The sequence below is a fragment of the Nicotiana sylvestris genome, chromosome 3 (genome assembly GCF_000393655.2).
Source record: "Nicotiana sylvestris chromosome 3, ASM39365v2, whole genome shotgun sequence".
NCBI classification, from domain to species: Eukaryota; Viridiplantae; Streptophyta; class Magnoliopsida; order Solanales; family Solanaceae; genus Nicotiana; species Nicotiana sylvestris.
In genome coordinates, this window is record NC_091059.1 from 121,215,508 (window position 1) to 121,238,276 (window position 22,769).

Here is a 22,769-nt window from a genome sequence, read left to right on the forward strand (position 1 = left end):
CGGTAACCCCTCCTCTTCATCATCTTCGATGTCATCATCATCGTAGTAGGAAAGGACAAATTTGGCATCAGCCTCATCTGCCTTAGCTTGCTCTATCTCCTCGAGAATAACATCGATGGTCCTTACCCGGATGAACCGGCTCATCCAACCTCGATCCTTGTCTTCATAATTACTAGCGAAGAAAGACGTGGTTGATCGGCGTTGGAGTTTGATTAAACCTCGGAAATGTTAAGGTTGATATAATCGAATGAGGTAGCTGAGGGTGAACTCGAGCCCGACCTTTTCGATGAAGAACCTCATCATTATTACGATCTGCCAAAAGAACGGATGAATCTGGCCCAAGGTGACTTGGTATCTTCGGTAGAATTCAAGCACGAGCGGGTCGAGGGGACCCAATGTAAAGGGATATGTATACACACTGAGAAACCCCTCTACGTAAGTTGTGATGTCCTCCTCACGAGAAGGTATTTGCAGAACAACCTTCTCTTCCCATTTACACTCTCTTCTCACAGCGTCGAGGTGTTCTTTCTCAATTGACCATATGTATCTCGATACATGTTCTCGACGGCTGGGGACGTCGGGATGATTCTCGACTATAAAGTCCTTTTTCAAGGAAAAATTGCTCGGTACGATCTCGTAAAGCGCCGACGGTTTACCACCGGCCGGACGGGAAATAGAAGTGGAGGTTTTTTCTTTCTGAGGAACGGTCTTGGAAGTTTTTGCCATCGGTTCTTTAGAAAAAGAAGGAAGAAATAAATAAATCGGCGAGGTTTGGAGCTAATACGGTGGAGGAACTGGTGGTGAAAAGGAAACGTATAAAGGAAAATAGGTTTTGCAAGGTGGAAAAGTTCTTAATGAGAAAAGAACAAGTATATATAGAGGAAGGCGGCGACGGTTCATTAATATTGATGGCCGACTGGCTCTGACGTGCATTTAATATTTTTCGGGGAAGAGAACCGATGGGACATTTCGATCATTTCAACGCTTACGTCATAAGAGTGATGCCATCATAAAGGACTTCGGGAATTCCTCGAGTGAGCAAATCGGAGACCCATCGTGATCTGCCTCGAGGGCAGTACAATTTTTATGACACTCAAGAAAGAGCGGAAATTTCTTAAAGGCATAAATATCTAAGGATAAGATTTGTACAGGTTGGTACAGGTCCGCACTAGGTTGTTATACAGCTGTACCAATAGAATTCTTTACCATAATGAGGAATGTACTATATTGAGGTTTTCCCCTCCTATATAAAGGGGATCTCAGTCATATGTAAGAAGAATCTCATTCACTATAATAGAACATTCTACTCTTGCTTTTCTTGTGCTCCACAATTGTTCTTCAGCTTTATTGTTTTTACTTTATTACTTTATTTGCTCTTAACTCACCTCGAGGCCCCCGAGATAATCGAGTTCGAGGTCTCCGTTGCTCTAACAACATTGGTTTGGTTCATCAATTCTTCTTACTTAAACCTAATATTACTTGTATATTCACTAGTATTGGAATAAATCACATATCTTTAAAACCACAAATTATTTTTAATTGTTACTCACATTTTTCGAGGTAAACAATGAGGAAGAAAGAAAAAAATACGAAGATCAAGATTGATTTGGACTAAACATAGATTACAAATAGGAACAACATTGTATTTAACAAGAAAGCGGTATAATAAACTAAACATGTACGAACCAACAATAAAGACACCTTTAGGGAATGAAAAGTAAATAATAAAGACTCAAACGATAGTTACAAAACTTAGGATCCAAAAGCATAAAAAGCGAAAAATTACCTCAAATTCTTAGACTTGATTTTCATCTATATCCAAATCCTACCAAAAGAGAATAATTTTAATTTATTGTAACACATAAAATAGTAGTTGGAAGAGATAAAAATAAGATTCATCAAATATTAAACAAAAAGTGCTTCAAAGCACTATTACTTATGCGCAAATTTGAATATTTTAGGTAACTTAGAAAAACGAAAATAACTGGCCAACAGAGTAGACAAATGAGTGATTGATACATGTGATCAATGAAACGCTAGAATAAGTTAAAGCATCCAACATAAACCGTGTCCTTTTGCTAGTCTAAAAATATTTTTGCCTCTAGGGATTGACAACAGTGACGGACCCAAAATTTTATATAAGCGGGTTTAAATTAACACGAGGATAGTTGCCAATAAAATCAATATCAGGCATAACAAGCAATGTTTTCTAGCTACTATATTTTTCTTCTTTTTATTCTCTATCTTAAAAAAAGTCATTTTTAATTTCGCGCTCTTATTTTTTAACAAGTAGTGCATTTTTTAATACAAGAATTAAAACAACTATTTAAATTTATCTTTAAGATAATTTATCTACTTAATTGACAAATTTTGATTTAAATTTTTTAAGCAAAATCATAAAAGCTACTATCCAAAAATTGTCCAAAAGAAAGGTAGGTGTTGTGCCAAGAGAAAGAACACCGGACCTTACCATTATTTTTTAACCCACTTGGCCCGTCGCTCCACAACGGTAAAAATTGCACGGGGCGTCCTATTTGGGTGGCCCTTTTTAACTTGTAGCTGCTTTGTTTTTCTGTTTGCACCCGTACCCATTTTTTTGTTAAAAGCCTTTTAAAAAGACTATTTTGCTCTTCTTCATTAAAAGACTACTTTCTCTCCAAGTATACGCTAGTCCTTTACTGTCTCTGTCTCTCTCTCCCGTTATTCACATTTTTTGATTTGTTCTTTTCTGAAATCAAAGGGTTTTCGTCGTTGTTTTGATTTTTCAACTGCTATTCGTCATTGTTCCCACATTACGATTTAATCACAGGTACATTGCATTAATTTTCTGGGTTTTATTTTACGATTTTCTGGTTTTTTTTTTCTAGTTTTGATTTTGATAGTCATGTATTTATGATTTGATAGTTTCTTAGTGTTTAGTTTGATAAGTGCATTAGTTTTACTTTTATGATTGTGTTTTTAGGTTTTTTGAACGAGTTTTTATGTTATTGATGAAACTTCTATAAATTCTTCAGTGATTAGCTGTCCAAATTTAAAAAAAATTGAGAGTTAAATAGATGATACTATTAAAGTGATGATACCTTAGATAGGAGCTGAAGTTTTTTTTCATGTTTTGGCATTACTTTTGGATTTGAATTTGTGTTTTGTTTTTTGTAAAAACTACAGCATGGGGCTGAATGTTTTGTGTTTTGTAACTGGTGAGCTGAAGTTTTTGTGTTTTGTTACTGATAAACTTCAGCTCTAGAGCTGAAGGTTTTGTTTTTGTAATTGTTAAACTTCAGCTCTAGAGCTGAAGTTTTTGTTTTTGTAACTGGAGAACTTCAACTTTAGAGCTGAAATTTTGTTTTGTAACTGTCGAACTTCAGCCTTCTTAGAGATTGAAGTTTTAACTGATCTTTTTGATAATGTCTTGATGTTATTTTTTGTATGCTTTACTTTTTTTGAACAGATGGCACCTAAAGCACCTAAAGATCCTAATGTAGCTAAAGTACGCAAAGAAGCTAATGCACCTAAAGCACCTAGACTACCTGTAATACCTCCATGTCCTTATGTCCCTACTCCTCCACCTACAAGACCAGGTCAAAGATATTTTGAGTTTCGAGATTGGTTTAACTCTAAGGGTTACTGGAAGGGGAACTACGATTTGAAGAAATTAATTGCAACTTTCTTGACTCCTACACAACGGGATAAGCTTCATAATGGTACATTTTGATACATTATGGCTATGGAGAATTTCAAATGCAGCATGAAGTTGGTTCATTGTCTGTGTCCTTCTCGAATATTCACGAATGATCGAGACTCGATTAGTTTCAAGATTTTTGGCCATGATGTTTCCTTCACCCTTGAAGACTTTCACATTATGTGTGGTTTGCGGATCACAACACATAATGTTGAAAAACCAATTAATCGAGAGAGCAATATTCTGAAGCGCTATTTTGGTAAATCCAAGGGTATGACTTTGAAGGATATTCGAGATTTTATGACTCGGAATGAAATTCCAAAGAATGCTGTGAATCACATACACGTATGCGAGAGCGATGATGATGCTGTGAAGCTTATAGAAATTCTTGTTGTAGAGTCTATTTTGTTTGGGAAAAAGATCAAGTCATCTGTGATGGAGGAGTATGCATCTATTGTTGAAGATGATAAGGTTTGTGCTGAATATCCTTGGGGTAATATGGCTTATGAGAAGCTCATTTACTCACTGAAACATGCATTGGACAAGCAGAACAAATTCCATGCAACTGCGTATAAACTTAGTAGATTTCCTTATCCGTTATGTGCTTGGTTCTATGAGCGCTTCCCAGATATTCGGGAGAAGTATATAAGAGAGGATGAGTATTTTGATACCCCTCAAGTTCACAGGATGTTACGTTATGTATGAGTAGGAGAGCCTAAATTTCCCGAACTTTTTGCGATGTTCAGTAGTCATGAAGTAAGTTACTTTTTTTTTGTCTTTGTGTTAATATGTTGACGTATTAGTTTTTTTCTTCTCATAATATACTTTTTTGTAATAAACAGAAATACCGCAGCTTTAGGGTATTGGATATAATTCCTATAGAAGAGGAATTGAATTCAATGCCTTTAATTGGCCAATTACCATGCATCCGGATTTGTTCAAAGGTACTTAACGCGGGTCCTTCAGCTGGTGAATCACCACGTACTCTGAGTCGATCAAAAGAATCGAATCGAGCTCCTGTTATTGGTGAATCACCATGTAGTCGGAGTCGATCAAAAGAAGCAACTCAAACTCCTTTTATTGGCGAATCATCTCGTACCCAAAGTCATTCTAACCGTTCTACAAGTGACTTTGATGACAATGAATTACTCGACACAATATGTTCTGTAAGTTTTAATCTGAAGTTTTTTGTTTTGTATTTTGTAAAAGTACAACATGTTTTTAAGCTGAAGTTTTGTTCTATATCTGAATTTTTGTTGTGTGTCTATTCTAGAGATTAACGATGGAGGTTCAAAGGCATGCAGAAAAAGAAAGAAGCACAATCGTGAAAGAAGTTTTTGATTAGTTTAAAAAGGAGGAGCGATCTGCTTTTGTGGATGCGGTTTTTGTAAAAGTGAAGGTAAGCTAATTTATAGAGAAGTCTTTTTATTTCTGCTGATTTTATTCAGAGTAATCATTGTTAGTAATTTTTTTCTAGGAATATGTCGATGAGAAGTTTGAACAGTTGTTTAAGATTGTCAACAAATCAAATGGAATGGACGATGACAATTTTGATTTGAGTAACCATCGAGAATATGATAGGGGGAACAACTATTACGAACATCCATCAGATATTAATGTTGTTGATGATGAATTAGATAAAGTCGCAGATGTAAATGCTACACATGAGGAAACGACTTTTGTAGGCGATCAACATGTTCAAGAACAATTTGAAGAGGAACGTCCCAGTGCTGATAGATTGAGCAGAGATGGAAATGATGAAACACAGTTATCAATTGAGAATATTGGAAGCAAGCAAGGTGCAGATAATCAAGTTGTTGAGACTGAAGAACATAATGCTCATGATGCATTGTGTAAAGTCGCAGATGATAATGCTACACATAAAGAAACGGCTGTTGAAGGTGATGAACATGTGCAACAACAAGGTGGAGAGGAACAATCCAATGTTTGTAGACAGAGTAAAGATGGAAATGATGAAGAGTTAACAACTGAGAAAGATTTAGATGATCAAGTTGTTGGCACTAAAAAACATGCACCGAGTTGTCCTTTGGTAAGTGATATTGGAAAAGGTAATTTGTTTGGCGATGGAGATCAAGCACCTGTTTGTACTTTAGAACTGAAAGCGAGTGATGTGTCTAGCACTATTGGGAAAGACGATCGGTATGCAGGATTACTAGCTATTTGCAAAGAACTTCTAGGTGGTGATACACAGGAAATTGTTACTACAGGTACAAAGTGTGAAGTTTATAATATTTCAATGATACCTTAGATTGAAGCTGAAGTTTTGCTTCATGTGTTTGTGTTTTTTTGTAAAAACTACAACATATTTTTTTACTGAATGTTTTGTTTTGTAACAGGTGATCTTCAGCTCTAGAGCTGAATTTTTTGTTTTTGTAACTATCGAACTTCAGTTCTAGAACTGAAGTTTGTTTTTTGTAACTGTCGAGGTTTTTGTTTGTGACTGTCTAACTTCAGCCTTCTTAGAGTTGAAGTTTTAACTGTTTTTTATAATATCCTGTAGTGAAATTTTCACTACAGGTATAAATTGTTTCTATGTTATATATATAGAAAAACTAGTTGATCTATTCACCCTCTTTATGAATATGCAGTGGAAGTTGAAACTAGTTGTGCTTCAATTGACACAACTCAAAACTCTGTGATGATGCTGAATTGAATGAAGGTAGAGTTGAGAAAAACCTTCCAGAGAATACTCCAATGCTCTTCGACGTTGGTTCACAATTGAATGAAGCTGTAAATGCTGATATTGACAAAGGCATGCAGCCTGGGGAAACCACAGTGGAAGACAAACGTCAAGATATTCTATAGATCATGAATTTATTATATTTGATTGAAGTATATTTTTTACAGTTTGAAATTTTACATACTTTATTTTCTTTTTTATGTTTTTGAATGATTTTTCAGAAAGACTCGAGGCAGCTCAAAAAGAATTTGGTGAGCTTATGCAGCTATATGAAAAAGGAGAAATACATATATTCACAGTTGTTGCCTCAAAGACAGGTGTGAAGTGTGTTGGTATTATTTTATAAAATTTAGTCAATATTATTTAGTTTTTTTTTTTTGCATGAAGATACAGGATCTGTTGGAATGCAAACACCATCTGTGTCGCAACACTTAGACCAGGTAGTTATTTTCTGCAATTCAATTACAAGCTATTTTTTTGCCTAATGTGTGTTTTCTATTAGTTTTATTTATGTTTATATTTTCCTTGCTTTTGCAGATCTCATCTGATGCATCGGAACTTCTTCCAAAACCTAAGAGAAGGAAGATTTCCAGTTCTCCTATGTGTGACACCAGTGATATCCCCAACTTCAATTTATGTTCATTTTCACTTGGTAGTACACAAGGGACTGATTTAGAAGGTAATTCTGCTGTTGTTGTTGTTCGTGAAGAGACACAAGAACGTCATGAACAACAGGGAGTTGGTCAAGCATCTGCCACGATGGCTGTAGTTTTTTCCCCTGCTGCTAAACAACAACAGTTAGTTGTGACGGAACAGCAAGAAGAGCAAGCAAAAGGAAAACCAGATAAAAAAGGGAAAAGGATTCGTATGGAGAGTATTTGGTTGAGATCTCCTTATGTAGTTTATAAAAAAAAGAAGCAAAGGGGGCAAGATTGGAAAGTAGGAAAGAATACAAGAACGTGTCCCTTCCATTATGTTAATCAAAATAGTGGACTGATCGAAAGATTTACACAGTGGTTGGAGATGGATGCCATTGAATATGATTCCAATCAATTCAGATTAGCTGGATTTGATATTGCAAAATCATTCTTTACCGAGCTTATGGATCCTGACTCTGATCTTGCGGATGAAGTAAGTTATTAAGTTTGTTTTTTGAATTGGTTTTCAACTGTATTTCCCAAAACTTCAGCTTATTTTTTTATAGTAAAGTTTTTGCACTGTAATTTGGAAAACTTCAGCTTTATTCATAGTAAAGTGCTGAAGTTTTTTAGCTTATTTTCTAAAACTTCAGCTTAACACTTCAAACTGAATATTCTTAAGTTTTTTGTCATGCTGTTTGTAGTTTTGTAATGCGTTTTTCCTAAACTTCATAGTGGTAATTTCACATGTTATCATTTGTTGTTGTTCATTTGCAGCATATTGATGTGGGCATATATTACTTGCACAAAAAATATTGCTATCACCTTCCACGTTATCCAAAATCAAGATGTGCAGTAACAGATTTACTTTTCGATCAGTATATGACTAAACTGGATGGTATTCATCCTTCAGAAGAAAAGATGAAGATAATTAACAAAAGAAAGCAAAAGAGAATGCAGGATCAAAAAAAGAGCAAATCAAAGAGAAAGAGGATATCCAAACAACAGGCTGAAGAAGAAGAAGAAGAAAAAGAAGCGGTTATCCAACCACTTACACACTTTAGTTGGTTTGAGGAAGAATCAACGAATGAAAAGGTGGCCAACTACGTAAAAGGCCTCGACCTTTACTGTGGTATCTCATGGGCATCTGCTAGAAAAGTATTCTTTCCATTTCGACTTAAGCCAAGGATGGGCCAGACATCTACGCACTACTTATTTGGAATTTTGGACTTTAAAGATAAAACTCTATATGTGTATGATTCCATGGGCAGTGTAACATACGATCGTGCGCTTGAACATGTCAGAATTTATGCCCGGTTGATCCCACACTATCTCAAATGCTTGGATTTTGGGGCACACAATAAATTTTATGGGGAAAGTACTGTGGAAAAATTTCAAATTATGTGGATGAAGACACTGCAACAGACTAACAAGTACGTGTTTCGCATATGTTTTACCATGCATCTTATGTTTATTATTTATTGCCTTTGTATTAACTATTCTTCAATTTCTTTTTCATGTATTTTTTGTAGTGTTGATTGTGGTGTATTTGCTATTAAGTTTATTGATATGCGGTTGAAGAAAGAAGATGTCTTCAATTTCGATCAAAGTCAGTCATTGACATTTAGGAAAGAATTGGCCGCCAATCTTTGGGCTCATGGAAAGTGGATAAAAGATAGCGGCTATGAAACTACAAAAGAACAAGAAGAACATGATTATGGAGATTTTGAAGAGACTCTGTGTGAATTTTTTGATTAGAGGATTGGTTGAACATAATTTGGATTTTGTGAATATACATTAATTATTTTTTAGTTCACTTTTGTGTCATACAAATATGTTTGTGTCTTTTATCATGAATTTTAAGTACATTTTTGTTTGAAAAAATTAAGCATGAAGTAAATGACTTCTGCTTTTTAAGCTGAAGTTTTGGTTAAAAGTCATAAGAAAACTATTGAATCCAACACAAAAACTTCAGCTTATCGGGTGCTGAAGTTTTTAGAAATATACTAAAAAACATCAGCACATTGGGCCGAAGATTTTTGAAAAAGCTTTAGGACAAAAACTATTGAATCCAACACAAAAACTTCAGCTTATCAGGTGCTGAAGTCTTTAGAAATATACTAAAAAACTTCAGCACATTGGGCCAAAGTTTTTTTGAAAAAGCTTTACGACAAAAACTATTGAATCCAACACAAAAACTTCAGCTTATTAGGTGCTGAAGTCTTTAGAAATATACTAAAAAATTTCAGGACATTGTGACGAAGTTTTTTGAAAAAGCTTTAGGACAAAAAATATTGAATCCAACAGAAAAACTTCAGCTTATCAGGTGGTGAAGTCTTTAGAAATATACTAAAAACTTTAGGACATTGGACCGAAGTTTTTTTAAAAAGCTTTACGACAAAAGCTATTGAATCCAACACAAAAACTTCAGCTTATCAGGTGCTGAAGTCTTTAGAAATATATTAAACAACTTCAGGACATTGGGCCGAAGTTTTTTGAAAAAGCTTTACGACAAAAACTATTGAATCCAACACAAAAACTTCAGCTTATCGGGTGCTGAAGTTTTTAGAAATATACTAAAAACTTTAGCACATTGGGCCAAAGATTTTTGAAAAAGCTTTACGACAAAAATTTTAGCATGTTTTGGTATTTTTTTTAACTTGATACTTATCTCTTTTGCATTTTCTAGCTACTTTTTGTCATTTATCACCTATATCACCTACTTTTTGCGTCCTTATTTGTTACTATTTTTTATTGCATTTACCAAGTACTGGCATTTAGCACTTATTTGTTTTGCCAACTACTTATCTTGTTACATTCAATTTCTGTGAACAAAAAACAGTTAACAATCTCTTCAGCATTTATAAATATAAAATTGATTAGGTGCACTCTTTGGCTATATTAACAATCTCTTCACTTGAAAATTTCATAGTCATCCATAGATTTCCATCATATTTCTTTAAATTTGTATTCAAAGAAAAACAAGAAAATGTTGGCTAAAACATGCTTATTGGGTATAGCAAGGAGTTCGTGGGGAACAAAGATAGTGAAGGAGAAGTCGAAATACTTCATATGTGAAGGAGAGTGGCTAGATCAAAAACTCGAGCTCCAGGACAATTTGCTCTTTTTACTAGTTGATAAATTTAACTTTTAGGAAAAAGAGCAAATTTCCTGAGGCTCGAGTTTTTGATGTGGCCACTCTCCGTCACATATGAAGTATTTTGGACTTCTCCTTTACTATTTTTGCTTCCCACAAATTCCCAGATGCACACCAGTAAGCATGTCTTTGGCCAATATTTTCTTTTTTTCTTATGAAAGAAGACGGTAGTTGCTAAAAAAATCATAGTACTAAACTTCGTCAATCGGTGTCAGGTGCTCGTATTGCCGCTTCTGTGAATCAGTTAAAGACATAGTGAAGGTTCATGGAATGTGGTTAAGAAAACCAAGAAGAGAAACTAGGACATGACTATAGAGAATATGAAGACACTCTGTGAATTTTTTGAATAGAGAATAACTTGTAAACAAAAAATTAATTTTTTCTTTTTTTCCAAGGATGCAAGTGAAAAGGAAATTGGATTTTGTGAATATACATTATTTTGTGTGAATTATGTGACTTGGATTGATTCAAATATGTTTGTGTGTTTTTTCATGAATTTCAAGTATATTTTTGTTGAAATTCAGCATGCTAAACTTGAGCGTGAAGTCAATAACATTTGCTTTTTAAGCTGAAGTTTTAGTTAAAAGTCATAACAAAAGTGTCAAATGTACGACAAAAACTTCAGCTCATCACTAAATACACTAAAGCAGTTTCTGGGTAAGTTATTTGAAAAAGTTTTACGATAAAAATTATCGAGTCCAGGACAATAACTTCAGCTTATCAGGTGCTGATATTTTTATAAATGCACTAAATAACTTTAGCACATTGGGATGTGCTGAAGTTATTGAAAAAGCTTTACAACAAAACTATTGAATCCACGATGAAAAGTTTTAGCTTATGATGTGTTGAAGTTTTTAGAAATGAACTAAATAACTTTAGCACATTAGGCTGAAGATTTTGAAAAAGCTTATGACAAAAACTTCGGCATGTTTTGGTATTTTTTTAAGTTGATACTTATCTTTTTTGCATTTACTATCTACTTTTTGTCTTTTGTCACGTATTTCATCTTTCATTTAACTTTTTATTCACTATATAGTAAATGATCCGAAAAGATATTTTTCAGGTTGAAGTTATTTCTTTTTGCATGTACCACCTACTTATCTTGTTTCATTCAATTTCTCTGAACGTAACGCAGTAAAAATAGCTGAAAAGTTACTTTTATATTTATAGATATTAAATTGATTAGGTGAACTCTTTGTCTATATTAACAATCTGTTCACTTGAAAATTTAATAGTCATTTATAGACTTCCATCATATTTCTTTAAATTTATATTCATCCTTAGTCTTTCAGCTTTTGTTAAAGAAAAAATGTCTGGTGCAAGCGGAAGTAGGAAGCCTAATATGGATGAAATTATGCAGAAGTGGGAGAGTTTGAAGTGTGAGTGGTACAATAACAAAGCGATGGCTAATCTTATGCTTTTGTGGGATCAAATAAAGGCTGATTTGGAGAAAATCAGACCAAAGCTCTTTGGGAATGAATCATTCTAGAACAGGCTTAACCTGGAACGTAGTTGTGGAGGTTATTCAACCTCGTTCGACAAGGTTGTGCAGCAGTTTAATAGTTTTCTGTTTCCCAGCTGGAACGACTATTCCAAGCTGCAAAACAACATGAAGACTCTTCTTATTCTTATGGACAGAGTAATCGTCGAACAAAGTCATCTGCGTGATGAATTCAACAAGTTGAAGATTGATCTTCTTGGATTCAGTGGTCTTTTGCCCGACTACCCTATAGTTATCTCCGATACTGATGATGATGAGATATTTAGAGAAATTGAGGAGTACTGTGATGATGATGATGATGATGGTGATTATTGTTAGTGTTTGTAATCCTTTTTTATTATATTTTAATGCTATGCTTTTTTGTTTACTTCAGCCCATAGAGCTGAAGTTTTTAGGTTCATTTTGTATAACTTCAGCCCATAGAGCTGATGTTTTATTTGTATTTTGTTTGTTGTTCTCATCTCTTTTTATATCAATGTAATTTTCATCCTCTTTGTTATTAGCTTTCTATTGCATTATCCTTGTTATTTGTTGGTATTTGCTTTATATTTCTTAGTTGCAGTATGGTTCTTAGTTTTTATTAAGTTCATTTTCTATAACTTCAGCTTAGAGATGCTGCAGCTTTTGTTTGTACATGCATTTCTTTTTGTGTGTTGTACGTGTATATGTGTGTGTGTGTGTGAGTGTGTGTATATATATATGTGTGTGTGTGTGTGTGTGTTTGTTTAAGGATATGTATTTCACATACTATAAGCTGATGTTTTTTGTCGCAGAAGTCATTGCATACTTTTTTAAAATGCAACCAAGCCTATAAGCCTGCGCAACAAAAATGAGTGATTTGTACTTTAGCAGTATATAAAATAGTCCAAGAGCTTATTTTTTTATTCCTATGAAAAAAATCACGTTTCAATTATGTCATACAATAAAGAAAGTCTAAATTCAGACCAAGGATTATTGAAGGTTGGAGTATTTTTCAGTGTGTTTCTTGGAATATGGATGAGGTGCTGGAGAAGAGCAAGTTGTTCTGTTATGCTCAGCTTGTTTACATGGACTGCATTTGGTAGACTTGAATGGTACTGATTCAGTCGCAGGTATATGCCTCTTCTTTTGTCTTCTTCCTTGTAAAATCTCGACATTGGGAGGTTTTGTGATCTCAGATTGTACATTTTGTTGTATATCCCATGATTTTTGATCTCCCACGGTATTCACATGTCCTTCATATGTTTCAACCATGTTTCCCTTGAATGCCAATTTGAGCAGTAATCAGATTTCTGCAAATATCTCTTATTTATAGCAGCAATTGCATGTGGATAGGGCAATTCATCAAGTTGGAATTTCAGGCAGTCACAAGTTCTCTTCTTTAAGTCCACAATGAATTTGATTCCTTCACTATTTATTCTAAACAACATTGAGTCAAGGTTGAACACTTAACTAGGAATAAAAAATTAAGACAAACTATATTAGTGTATTTTTACTTCAAAAAGAAAAAGTATGAAAATTTTAAATATAAGCAGTAAATCACTGCAACAAATATAAAAAGCTGAAGTTAATAAATATACTCACAAATATTTTGCAAGCCAAGTCCATCTTCTTAGTTATCTCTTCTTCTGCCCATATTGATACTCTGTGAAAAGTTTTATTTGCCTTTTTTCTCCGTTCGTAAAACCACTCTCCCAACTTTTTTTGGATGAAATCTAACATTCTTAAAGTAGGCATTTCTCTCCCTTTTAGTAAAACGGAATTCATTGATTCTACCATGTTTGTTGTTAGCATATCATAACGTCGCCGTGGGAACCACGATCGAGCCCATCTCTCGGGAGGCTCTTCCATATATGTAATTGTATGTTTTCTTGTCAATACTTTTGAGTTGGGACATTAACTGATTATAATCTTCATGTTTGTATGACCTTGCAGCACTTTGAAAAAGATTTACCGTGGTTTTTGCATGTCTTTGCTTTAAATTTTTCTCAAAATGATAGAGGCAGATACCATGGTGAGCTTCAGGAAAAACTTTTCTAATCCCATTTGCGATCAATTGGTTTCTATCTGACAAGAAAACCAGTTCACGACGGGCTCGAATTGCTTTTCTCTTTTCCCCGAAGAACCAAATTTATGCCACATTATTTTCTGAATCTGCTACACCAAAACATAGAGGAAAGATTTGATTGTTTGCATCCTTTGATACAACAACAAATAGAACACCACGATATTTTGACTTTAAAAACGTTGCATCTACTGCAATAATGGGTATACAGTAGGACCAACCAACTATTGATGCCGCAGGAGCAAAGAACATGTAAGCAAATCTGTACAGTGAAACACAAAAAAAAACAAATCATAAGATGTGAAGTTTTTCAAATAGGAACATTTGAAACTTCAGACTGATGGTTAGTATTGTTTTGCTTACCTATTATGCGCATCTCTTTTTATGCTTGTGTACGTTCCTAGGTTTTTGCCCACCATCATGTGTAGGTATGAAGGAAGAATCTGGTAGTTCTCTTCAGGTGTTCCCCTTATGCAAGCAACAACTTTTTGAATAGCATGTCATCCCTTATGATAACCAATGTCAATTCCAAATTTCTTTTTCATTTCATTTCTACAAAGGCTGGTGTAACCTCTATCTTTTTGTCTCGAACATGTTCTATAATTTGTTCACTTATAAAATTTGATGTAACATGCTTCTGATCTGATTTTCTTGCATCAACCGAGCATTCATGGATGTTATGATATTTTATCACCCTGAATAGTGTGGAATTTTTTATTCTGGTAGCACGTACATTCCAACCACATTTGTCCACGATGCATTTCATCTCGTATCTCTTTGAACATGATCTAACAACAGTGAATTCAACTTTCTGGTTTATCTCGAAGCTGCAGAAAAATTTAATCATGTTTTGTTTGTTCTCAAAAATTGATCCAACTCTTACTTCCTCAGGCAACACATCGTGCCTAAGTATTTTACATGGTGGAGATTCTTTCAGCTTTCTCCTCACTCTTTTTCTTGATTTCTGAGAAGCACAAGAACTTTCAGCAATTTCTTCAATTCTATCTGATGTTATCGGTATAAGCTCCATGTTTACTTCATCTTCGTTGTTGCTTATCATTGCAGAAGGTAACAAAAAGCTTTGTTGGATTGTATGTTGGTTATCAATTTGCATTATTAGTTGTCCTTCTTCTTGGTCATCGACAAACTGGTATGAATTTATTGGAGGAGGGGGTAATTGTTGCAGCATTATATATTCTGAAGCAGTTGTAATGTTAGAAGGTTGTTGCTTGTTGTCTACTTTCATTATTGGCTGTCCTACTTCATGTTGATAATCAGCAAAAGGTTCTGAATCTATCGCATATGCAAGCGATTGTTTGAATGCTGCAGATTCTGAAGGATGTATTTTTTCGATGATGAAATGGCAATTCTTGTAGGGTGAATCAGTTGTAAGCAAATGTATACAGGTACTGAGTTCTTCATCTTAAGTTACAAGCATTCCTTTGCTTGTATTTAGTTTGATATCAAACCATACTTTTAGTGCATATCTGGTTGAATCAATATTTGCAACTTCACTAATTTTCTTCAGGAAAGTATTGAATGATATGTGCTTATTAAGTAGAATAAGTTTTGTATCATGATCCAAGTATTTGAAATCAGGAGTCCAACTCCCATTGAAAGTTATAAGAACGCAAATCGAACTCATCCTGCAGATTCATGTTAGTGGCAAGTATTAGGAAAGTGAACAGAAGAATTTTCAGGTTGTTTGTGCTGAAGTTTTTACAAATGAACTAAATCACTTAGGCATCTTTCTGCTGATTTTTTTTGGAAAAAGATGTATGACATAATTAATGAATGTTGCACAGAAAACTTCAGCTTATTAAGTGCAGAAGTTTTTAGAAATAAGCTTAATAACTTCAGCATATCAGCTGAAGTTTTTTTGAAAAAGCTGTATGACAGGGATTCATGAATGCAGGGAAAACAACTTCAGCTCATTAGGTGCTGAAGATTTTAGAAATGAACTAAAGAACTTCAGCACATTGGGCTGAAGTTTTAGCAAATGAATTAACAAACTTGAGCATGTTTCAGCATTAATTGCATAGTATACAGGAGTAACCTACACAATTAAAGTAGTAATTATATTGTGTTGGGGGTATGTGTTAGTGTAATAATTACACTCCTATCACATTCATGCATGCTTTTCATTAGACAATGTTTAAAATTCCTCTTTGCCTTTACATATACCATGCAGAAGTTTTTCCCCTATATAAGCACGCTATTCCTTGTGAGTTTATTCACTCAAACACATATATTTTAGCAGACATAATAAAATACAAAAAGGAAAAAATAGATGTTGTCATTAGGCAAATAGTGAAAGAAATCAAGCAAGACATTATAGAGTCTTTTGAGCTGAAACTGGATGAGCTCATACACAAGTACGACAGGGAGCTGGAAGAAATTAACAACAAGCTTGATACACTTGTGATGTATGCAAGATTTGATAATCTTGCTGATGAAGATGCTCGTCCATCTGGTAGTGACGACGACGACGATGATGATGATATGGACGATTAGTTTTTCTTTTTGTTAGTTACATTTATTTTGTTATTTATGTAGTTTAATTTATCGTTTTTGATGATTAATGAAATATTCAGTTTTTGTTTTAAGTTTTTTCTGCATTTTTTAAATATTAATTCTATTGAAAGTCGAAAAATAGCAGAGGAAATGAACTACATAAGTTCAACAGGAATTAACAAAAACTAATCCGAATATTAAGCATTTTTTGGTATGAAGTTTTTTCAAAAAATCATAATAAAATACACAGTGCTTGATGAAAACTTCAAGCATGAACTAAAAATTCTTTTTAAACTTAGAAAATAACAGAACAATTAACAAAAACTTATCCGAAAATTACATATTGCACGATAAAATATTAAGCATTTTTAGCAGATGAACTAAAAAAACTTCAGCATACAAAAAATTATATGAAAAATGTTTTACATATTCCTGAAAACATAAGCATTTTTTGGTATGAAGTTTTTCCAAAAAATGATAATAAAATACATAATGCAGGAGGAAAACTTCAGCTCCATTAGCCGAAGTTTATACAGATTAACTAAAGAACTTCAGCACCTGTGCTGAAGTTTTTTGTGCAATATGAAATTTTAATTTATGTTTTTTTTACAGAGTGTAATAGGAAAATTTCAGCTCCTCCTGTTGAAGTTTGTAAATATTAACTAAAAAACTTCAGCACCTATGCCGAAGTTTTTTGTGCAATATGAAATTTTAATTGATGTTTTTTTACAGAGTGTAATGGGAAAAAATATTAACTAAAAAACTTCAGCACCTATGCCGAAGTTTTTTGTGCAATATGAAATTTTAATTGATGTTTTATTTTTTTTACCCAGTGTAATAGGAAAACTTCAGCTCCTCCTGTTGAAGTTTTTAAATATTAACTAAAAAACTTCGGCACCTATGCCGAAGTTTTTTGCACATAGGTGTTTTAAATATTAAAACACTCATATAATGTTTTAATATAATGTTTTCTTCGTTGTGTTATTTGCCAACTCGTTTTGCTGAATTTTTTAGATATGAAATAAATAACTTCAGCTTGTTTCAGCATATTTGTCGAATTAGAATGTTAGAATTCATCGTCAAATAGATTTAGAATGCAAATTCAGCATATCAGTGAAGTTCGTCAAACAACTTCAATCAATCAATCAGAAAACATGTAATTCAAAAACTATTTTGAATTCTGAAGATGAATTTGAATACTTACAATGTATTTTGTAATTTTGAATTTGGATTTTTGAATTTGGTTCAAATCTGGTTTGTGAGAGGCGATCTCAGGAGAGACGGACTGATGGAGGAGATACAAAGAAGATCTGGAATTTGATTCTAGGTATGATTGATGCATCTTTTATATGTTTTGGAAGGGGTAGCATGATCATATTATTACGGATTTTTTGTTAGTTGGTTACAAAATCAATAGTTTTTAAAAATAGAATATAGGTGAAAGGGTGACATAAAAATAGGGTACGGCTGCAAATCGCCCTCCACAACGACTGTACTATCAAGTTGGTTCAAATTTATTAATATATAGATTTTGCTCTGTTTTAGATGACATTTATATCTATATACAATAATTTTTCTGTAAGTCCGCCCCTGATTGGCAAGAAGATAGAAGCTTCCAACAAAGTAATGCAAAGAGCATGAGCATCAGTTATTATGGTCGTACTTGATATATTATCCGAATTGGACAGGATATAGAAAAGTTCAAGCAAGCGTCAACCGCCTTTTAGTTCGTTGCACAAAACTGGCGACCTCGCGCTATATACGGAGTTTGAGAAAGGGCCAGACCTAATATGGTCTAATCTATTTTATTTGCAACAAACTATTGTTTACGGGTTGAATATATGATAAGAGGCGGCTCAATATAATTATTGGCCTAAATCAAACTTTAAAAAAAAAAAAAAAGGATTTCGTGTATGTTTTTGTTTGAAAGTCATTTCTCTAGCTTTTTGCGATGCAAAATCACTAATTAATCTTTTATAATAGATTTTTTCAATTTTTTTCTAATCGATAATAAAGCTAATCCATTTATTCTTTCTTGTATTAACAATTTTTTTTTAATATTTTATAATAAAATTTAATATGTATTTAAAAATATTCTAATAGGGATCGTAATGGTGGGATTTCGCAGGATACTCCATGGGTTGGGATATTCCATGGGATTACTTATGCCACCTTCTATGTGGGGATAACTAATCTCACCAATTTAGTGTAAAAGTTATCTCGGGATTAGCTAATACCCAAACCAAACATGGAATAAAGTTAATCCCAAACTTTAACCCGGAATTATTATTCTTATCCCAATATACCAAACGACCCTTAGTGTACTTATTTTTCGAACATCCCGAAGGGACTGAGCCATGCAAACAATTTTTCGAACTTCAAAATTTTGGGTGCCCAAAACTAAGGATTTACTAGCCGGCCTGGGTCTTAAGCTGCCCATGCATATGGCCCTGATGGCTGCGCGATGCTTCCCTTCATTAACAACACGATAATCTAGGAAAATTAATCATTTGTATGAATACGAAATGACCCTTGAATGATAGAAAGCATCAGAATAGCGGGTTGTACGTTCAGAAGCAGTACAGCTCACTGTAACCGTTGCCTCTGGATAGCCAAGCAGAGATCTAGATCCATATCATGATTTGCAAGATTCTTCTCTAACAGAGAAACAACGTGCATAAATTCTTTGTCCCCTGGTCTTTTGAGGCCCCATAATTAATCTTCTGATTCTGCAGTTGTGGTATTGGAGAAACTGAATTAAACTATTCTTCCCGCACGTTCTGTTATGGACCCAATAGGCTATAAAAGACACTTAGCTTCTTGGAACTTTCTTTTTATTCTAGTTTATTCTCCTTATCATATACCAAGAGAAATATGATATAAAGAAAATGCAGATATGGCATAGATTTGAGTCAATTCATAACATGATATGATTAAAGAAGCTGTGAGCTAATTATTTGGGTGTTGTATTGGCAGTGTTAACTTAATGGTGAACATAGCTGCACCAACTTGCAGTGTCCTTAATGTGGAGAAGTCCTACTAGTTTGCCCTAATAAACAAGGATGGAGCCTCCGCCGAAAAACTATACTGTGTATAGAAGATCAAAAATATTTTTATGTATATATATTTCATGTTGAATCTCCTTAGTTTTTTTCGTATTTATTTTTTTAATTTTTAGAATCTGATGAAAATCCTGTCTCCGCTACTATTAATGGACTCTACTGCATTAGCTATCATGATGCCACAGGCACACACGTGTGTACAGCGTGGTTGTTCATGTGGATGAGTTGCAGATAAGCATCTTCTCACGATCGTGTTTAATTAGCTTAAGGAAATTCAGTCAACATATACTGATCATATTCATACTAGATTATTGGTTTGGTATTGCTCACCAGATTAGACGTGTTACCCTTTGATTAAGGAACGATCTACACGAAGGAAGAAAAATAATAGTCAGCAGAAACCAGAAGAAGTAGTTGCTTCATACACAACTTGGTGAAAGCTGGCTGATGCGATCCAAAATGAAGAGGAGTTAATGAAATCCGTACACATGCATTGAGGGGTAAAATTCACCCTCAGTCGTTTACAACAGAACATATAAATTTATTATGGTTAAATGGAAGACATATAAATTATATATGTCACTTATTTATTGATTTAATGTAAACAATAAGTATAAGTAAGTGCCCGTTTGGACATAAAATTTGATGGAAGATTTTTCCAAAATTTTTAATTTTTTCGAAACCAACATTTGTTCATAAAATTTTCAATTTTCACTTGAAGATGCATTTTGAAAATTTAAAAAATCGCAAAAAGCTGTATTTCAAAATTTTCACTCAAATCTCTCACAAAACTTCAAAAACAACCCAAACTAAAATTTATGTCCAAACACAAAAAATCCAAGTACCATTTTCACTTGAAATTTTTTTTCGCCATTCTTTCGAATTTTACAATTCTTATGTCCAAACGCTATACTAAGTTTTCTCCGACATTGTGCCCCTCAGTTTGCGAGGTCTTTATTATTCGTCCATAGAAAAATGAAATGTACCTTAGAAGATGTTAACCATGTTACATCTCAAGTTATGGCAAGAGAAATATTAAAAATGGAGATAATTAGATGAATTCTCGATTTAAAGGTGAAATTTGATAAATTTACCGATCCTGGTCCTCATCAACTGCCAGTGGTTAAATTTCACCTTTCATATCAACAAGTACACATTCTCTTGTACTCAAAGTTTAGCAGGCACTATAGTGGTCATTTTGAGTTTTTAGTTTGTCTAAATAATAGATAAATTTGATAATTAATCTTGGAAAGTTTTTAATGAGATTGAGTTAGATTTCGACAACAAAATAAAAAGTTTATGGAAGAAGAAGCCCTGTAATTCGATGAATCAACATTTGCGTGATTCAAAATGGGCAAAGTGTATACTAATCAATATTAGGATTAATTTAATAAATGCAACTATTCACAGTTCAAAATCATAGCCTACTACTAGTAAGCAAGGAGAGAATCCAGATCTCAGCTTAGCATTTGAGATCTATGGTGGAAAAAACTTCTTCTCCTATGTATGAAAGCAGAGTTCATAAAATCAGAGAGCTTAAGCTTCAACTGGCTTTCCATGTGAAGACCTGATTCTGAAAACATGCTCTTCCCCTGTGCATTTATCTACTTTCACAATCCAACGATTCTTTTTTCCTGAAACTCCCAAATTACCTCCTTTTTTAGCCGCTCTATTTGTTACTAATAGTCCTTCTCCTATAGGTAACAAATGAGCATTGAAGCTTTGGCATCTCCACGAACCCATAGAGAGCGCGTTGTATCCTAAAACGCTCACATTTTCTCCAATCATTCTTGCTGTTTGAAGTATGCCTTCACAATTGTTGAGGTTGCAGTCAATGAGTACAAAATCCGCTTCTCTATAGTCATTCATTAGTAGAGTTAGTGCGTCTCCGATTACAAATTCAAAATATGTTGCGTTATCGCCTAGAGCTTCTATTGATGGACTCAGTTTGTCAGCTGAATGAATGATGCAGATGACTCGGCCACACGTCTGCTGGGCTGCAGCCACCAGAGCTAGTGCGGTGGCCGGGTCGGCTGCATCTGCACATGCAACAACCATTAGCTGTGCATTGTTGCCTGCAGCAAGTGCTGAAATGAACTCTGCCATATCTGGCTCCTTTGCTCTCTTTCCCTGAAAAATACCAAATGAATCCAAGATTAAAGAAGGAAAACAATATAGGAACTTGAAGGTAGAAAATATAATACGAATTCATTTTAAAAGCAGGGAGTAAAGTAATATACTAACCATTTTTATTGCTCTGAGATAGGCTTTGGTAGCATTTTCAGCTGACCAGCAGGCCATTTTTCTCGCTATATTCTTTGTGCTTTGAAAACTTGGTTCTGACTCTTGAGTGCTCTGGAAATATGTTTTTAGCTATATATATATAGCATAATAAAGAGGGAAGTAGTTATGGGCAAGGAAGCATAGGGACCAACCAATCAATGAAGCAGTGCCCAGAGAGGAAGGGAAAACCGGATAAATTATATAGGCATTTTTTATATGTACTAATTGCGTAATAAATGTCCATACTTCTAGCGTAATTTAGTTTGTTGTAGCAAGTTGTCTACCTTAGTATTTAGGTTGCAATTGTATTTATCGTGGTCAATTATATTACTTGTATTTATCTTTTAGGAGATGTGATAGTATAAAAATTTATTAATACTGTTAAAAGAATGAAATTGTTCTATATTTAGAAATGAAACTGTAACAAAATTATTTGTAGTCATACAAATATTTATAATTTATTTTAGATCGCATAAAATTATATTGGACGGAAGGAGTAATAAATTGAGTACATCCATTTTATTTCGATTAGACCGTGCGTGCAATAAAACGTTTTGACATATCCCAAATATTCGGCTCTTAGCTGTACTGTTGTAGATCAGGGATACAAATGAAAATTTTAATGTACAAGTAGGATATTCGAAGCAATTTCTATAAGATCAATTAGTTTCGTAGAGACAAAACTGACGAGGTTCATGTTAGTCCTGACAGCCATCCAACAGAGTTGTTGTATTGTTCAAGATTCGGCTTAAATTAAAAGATTATGTAATTGTGTTACTACATGTCCGGCCTTGGTCCTTTGGAGTACGGTTCAATGTCCTTCAAGAAATAATGCATTTTGTCCGGTTGTTAGCTTAAACATCTTAGAAACTGGTTGTCATTGATTGCCTTTAAAATAATATTAGTGGATTATATTCAAGAAAAAGCAATGTATCCCAAAGAGCATTCATAATCTAGGCAAATACTATGTTGGATTGTGTTTGTTTTGAGGAAATGATGGGAGCCTAAGGAACTTTTGGTATATTAAGTAAGTGTCCCTATGTTTATTGTCCTTAGTAAATTGGAGAAAATACAACATTTGCCGTCCTACAATTATGAACCTATGATCCTGCTGAAATCTTAATTACCAAATCCAATACAACATCTCTGTTTAATTCTAGGAATAATCTTTCTTTTTCGTTCCAATGAAA

The 22,769-nt window shown here is 33.9% G+C and overlaps 1 protein-coding gene across 1 annotated transcript; it reads right to left on the reverse strand.

The window, feature by feature from the left end:
* Window positions 1–20,749: 20,749 nt before the first annotated feature.
* On the reverse strand, window positions 20,750–21,629 carry LOC104211774 (uncharacterized). Its single transcript, XM_009760896.2, has 2 exons — window positions 21,541–21,629; window positions 20,750–21,426 (listed from the first exon to the last, which is right to left on the reverse strand). The coding sequence occupies exons 1-2, from the start codon at window positions 21,595–21,597 to the stop codon at window positions 20,833–20,835; spliced, it is 651 nt and encodes a 216-aa protein (XP_009759198.1). The 5' UTR covers window positions 21,598–21,629; the 3' UTR covers window positions 20,750–20,832.
* Window positions 21,630–22,769: the final 1,140 nt, after the last annotated feature.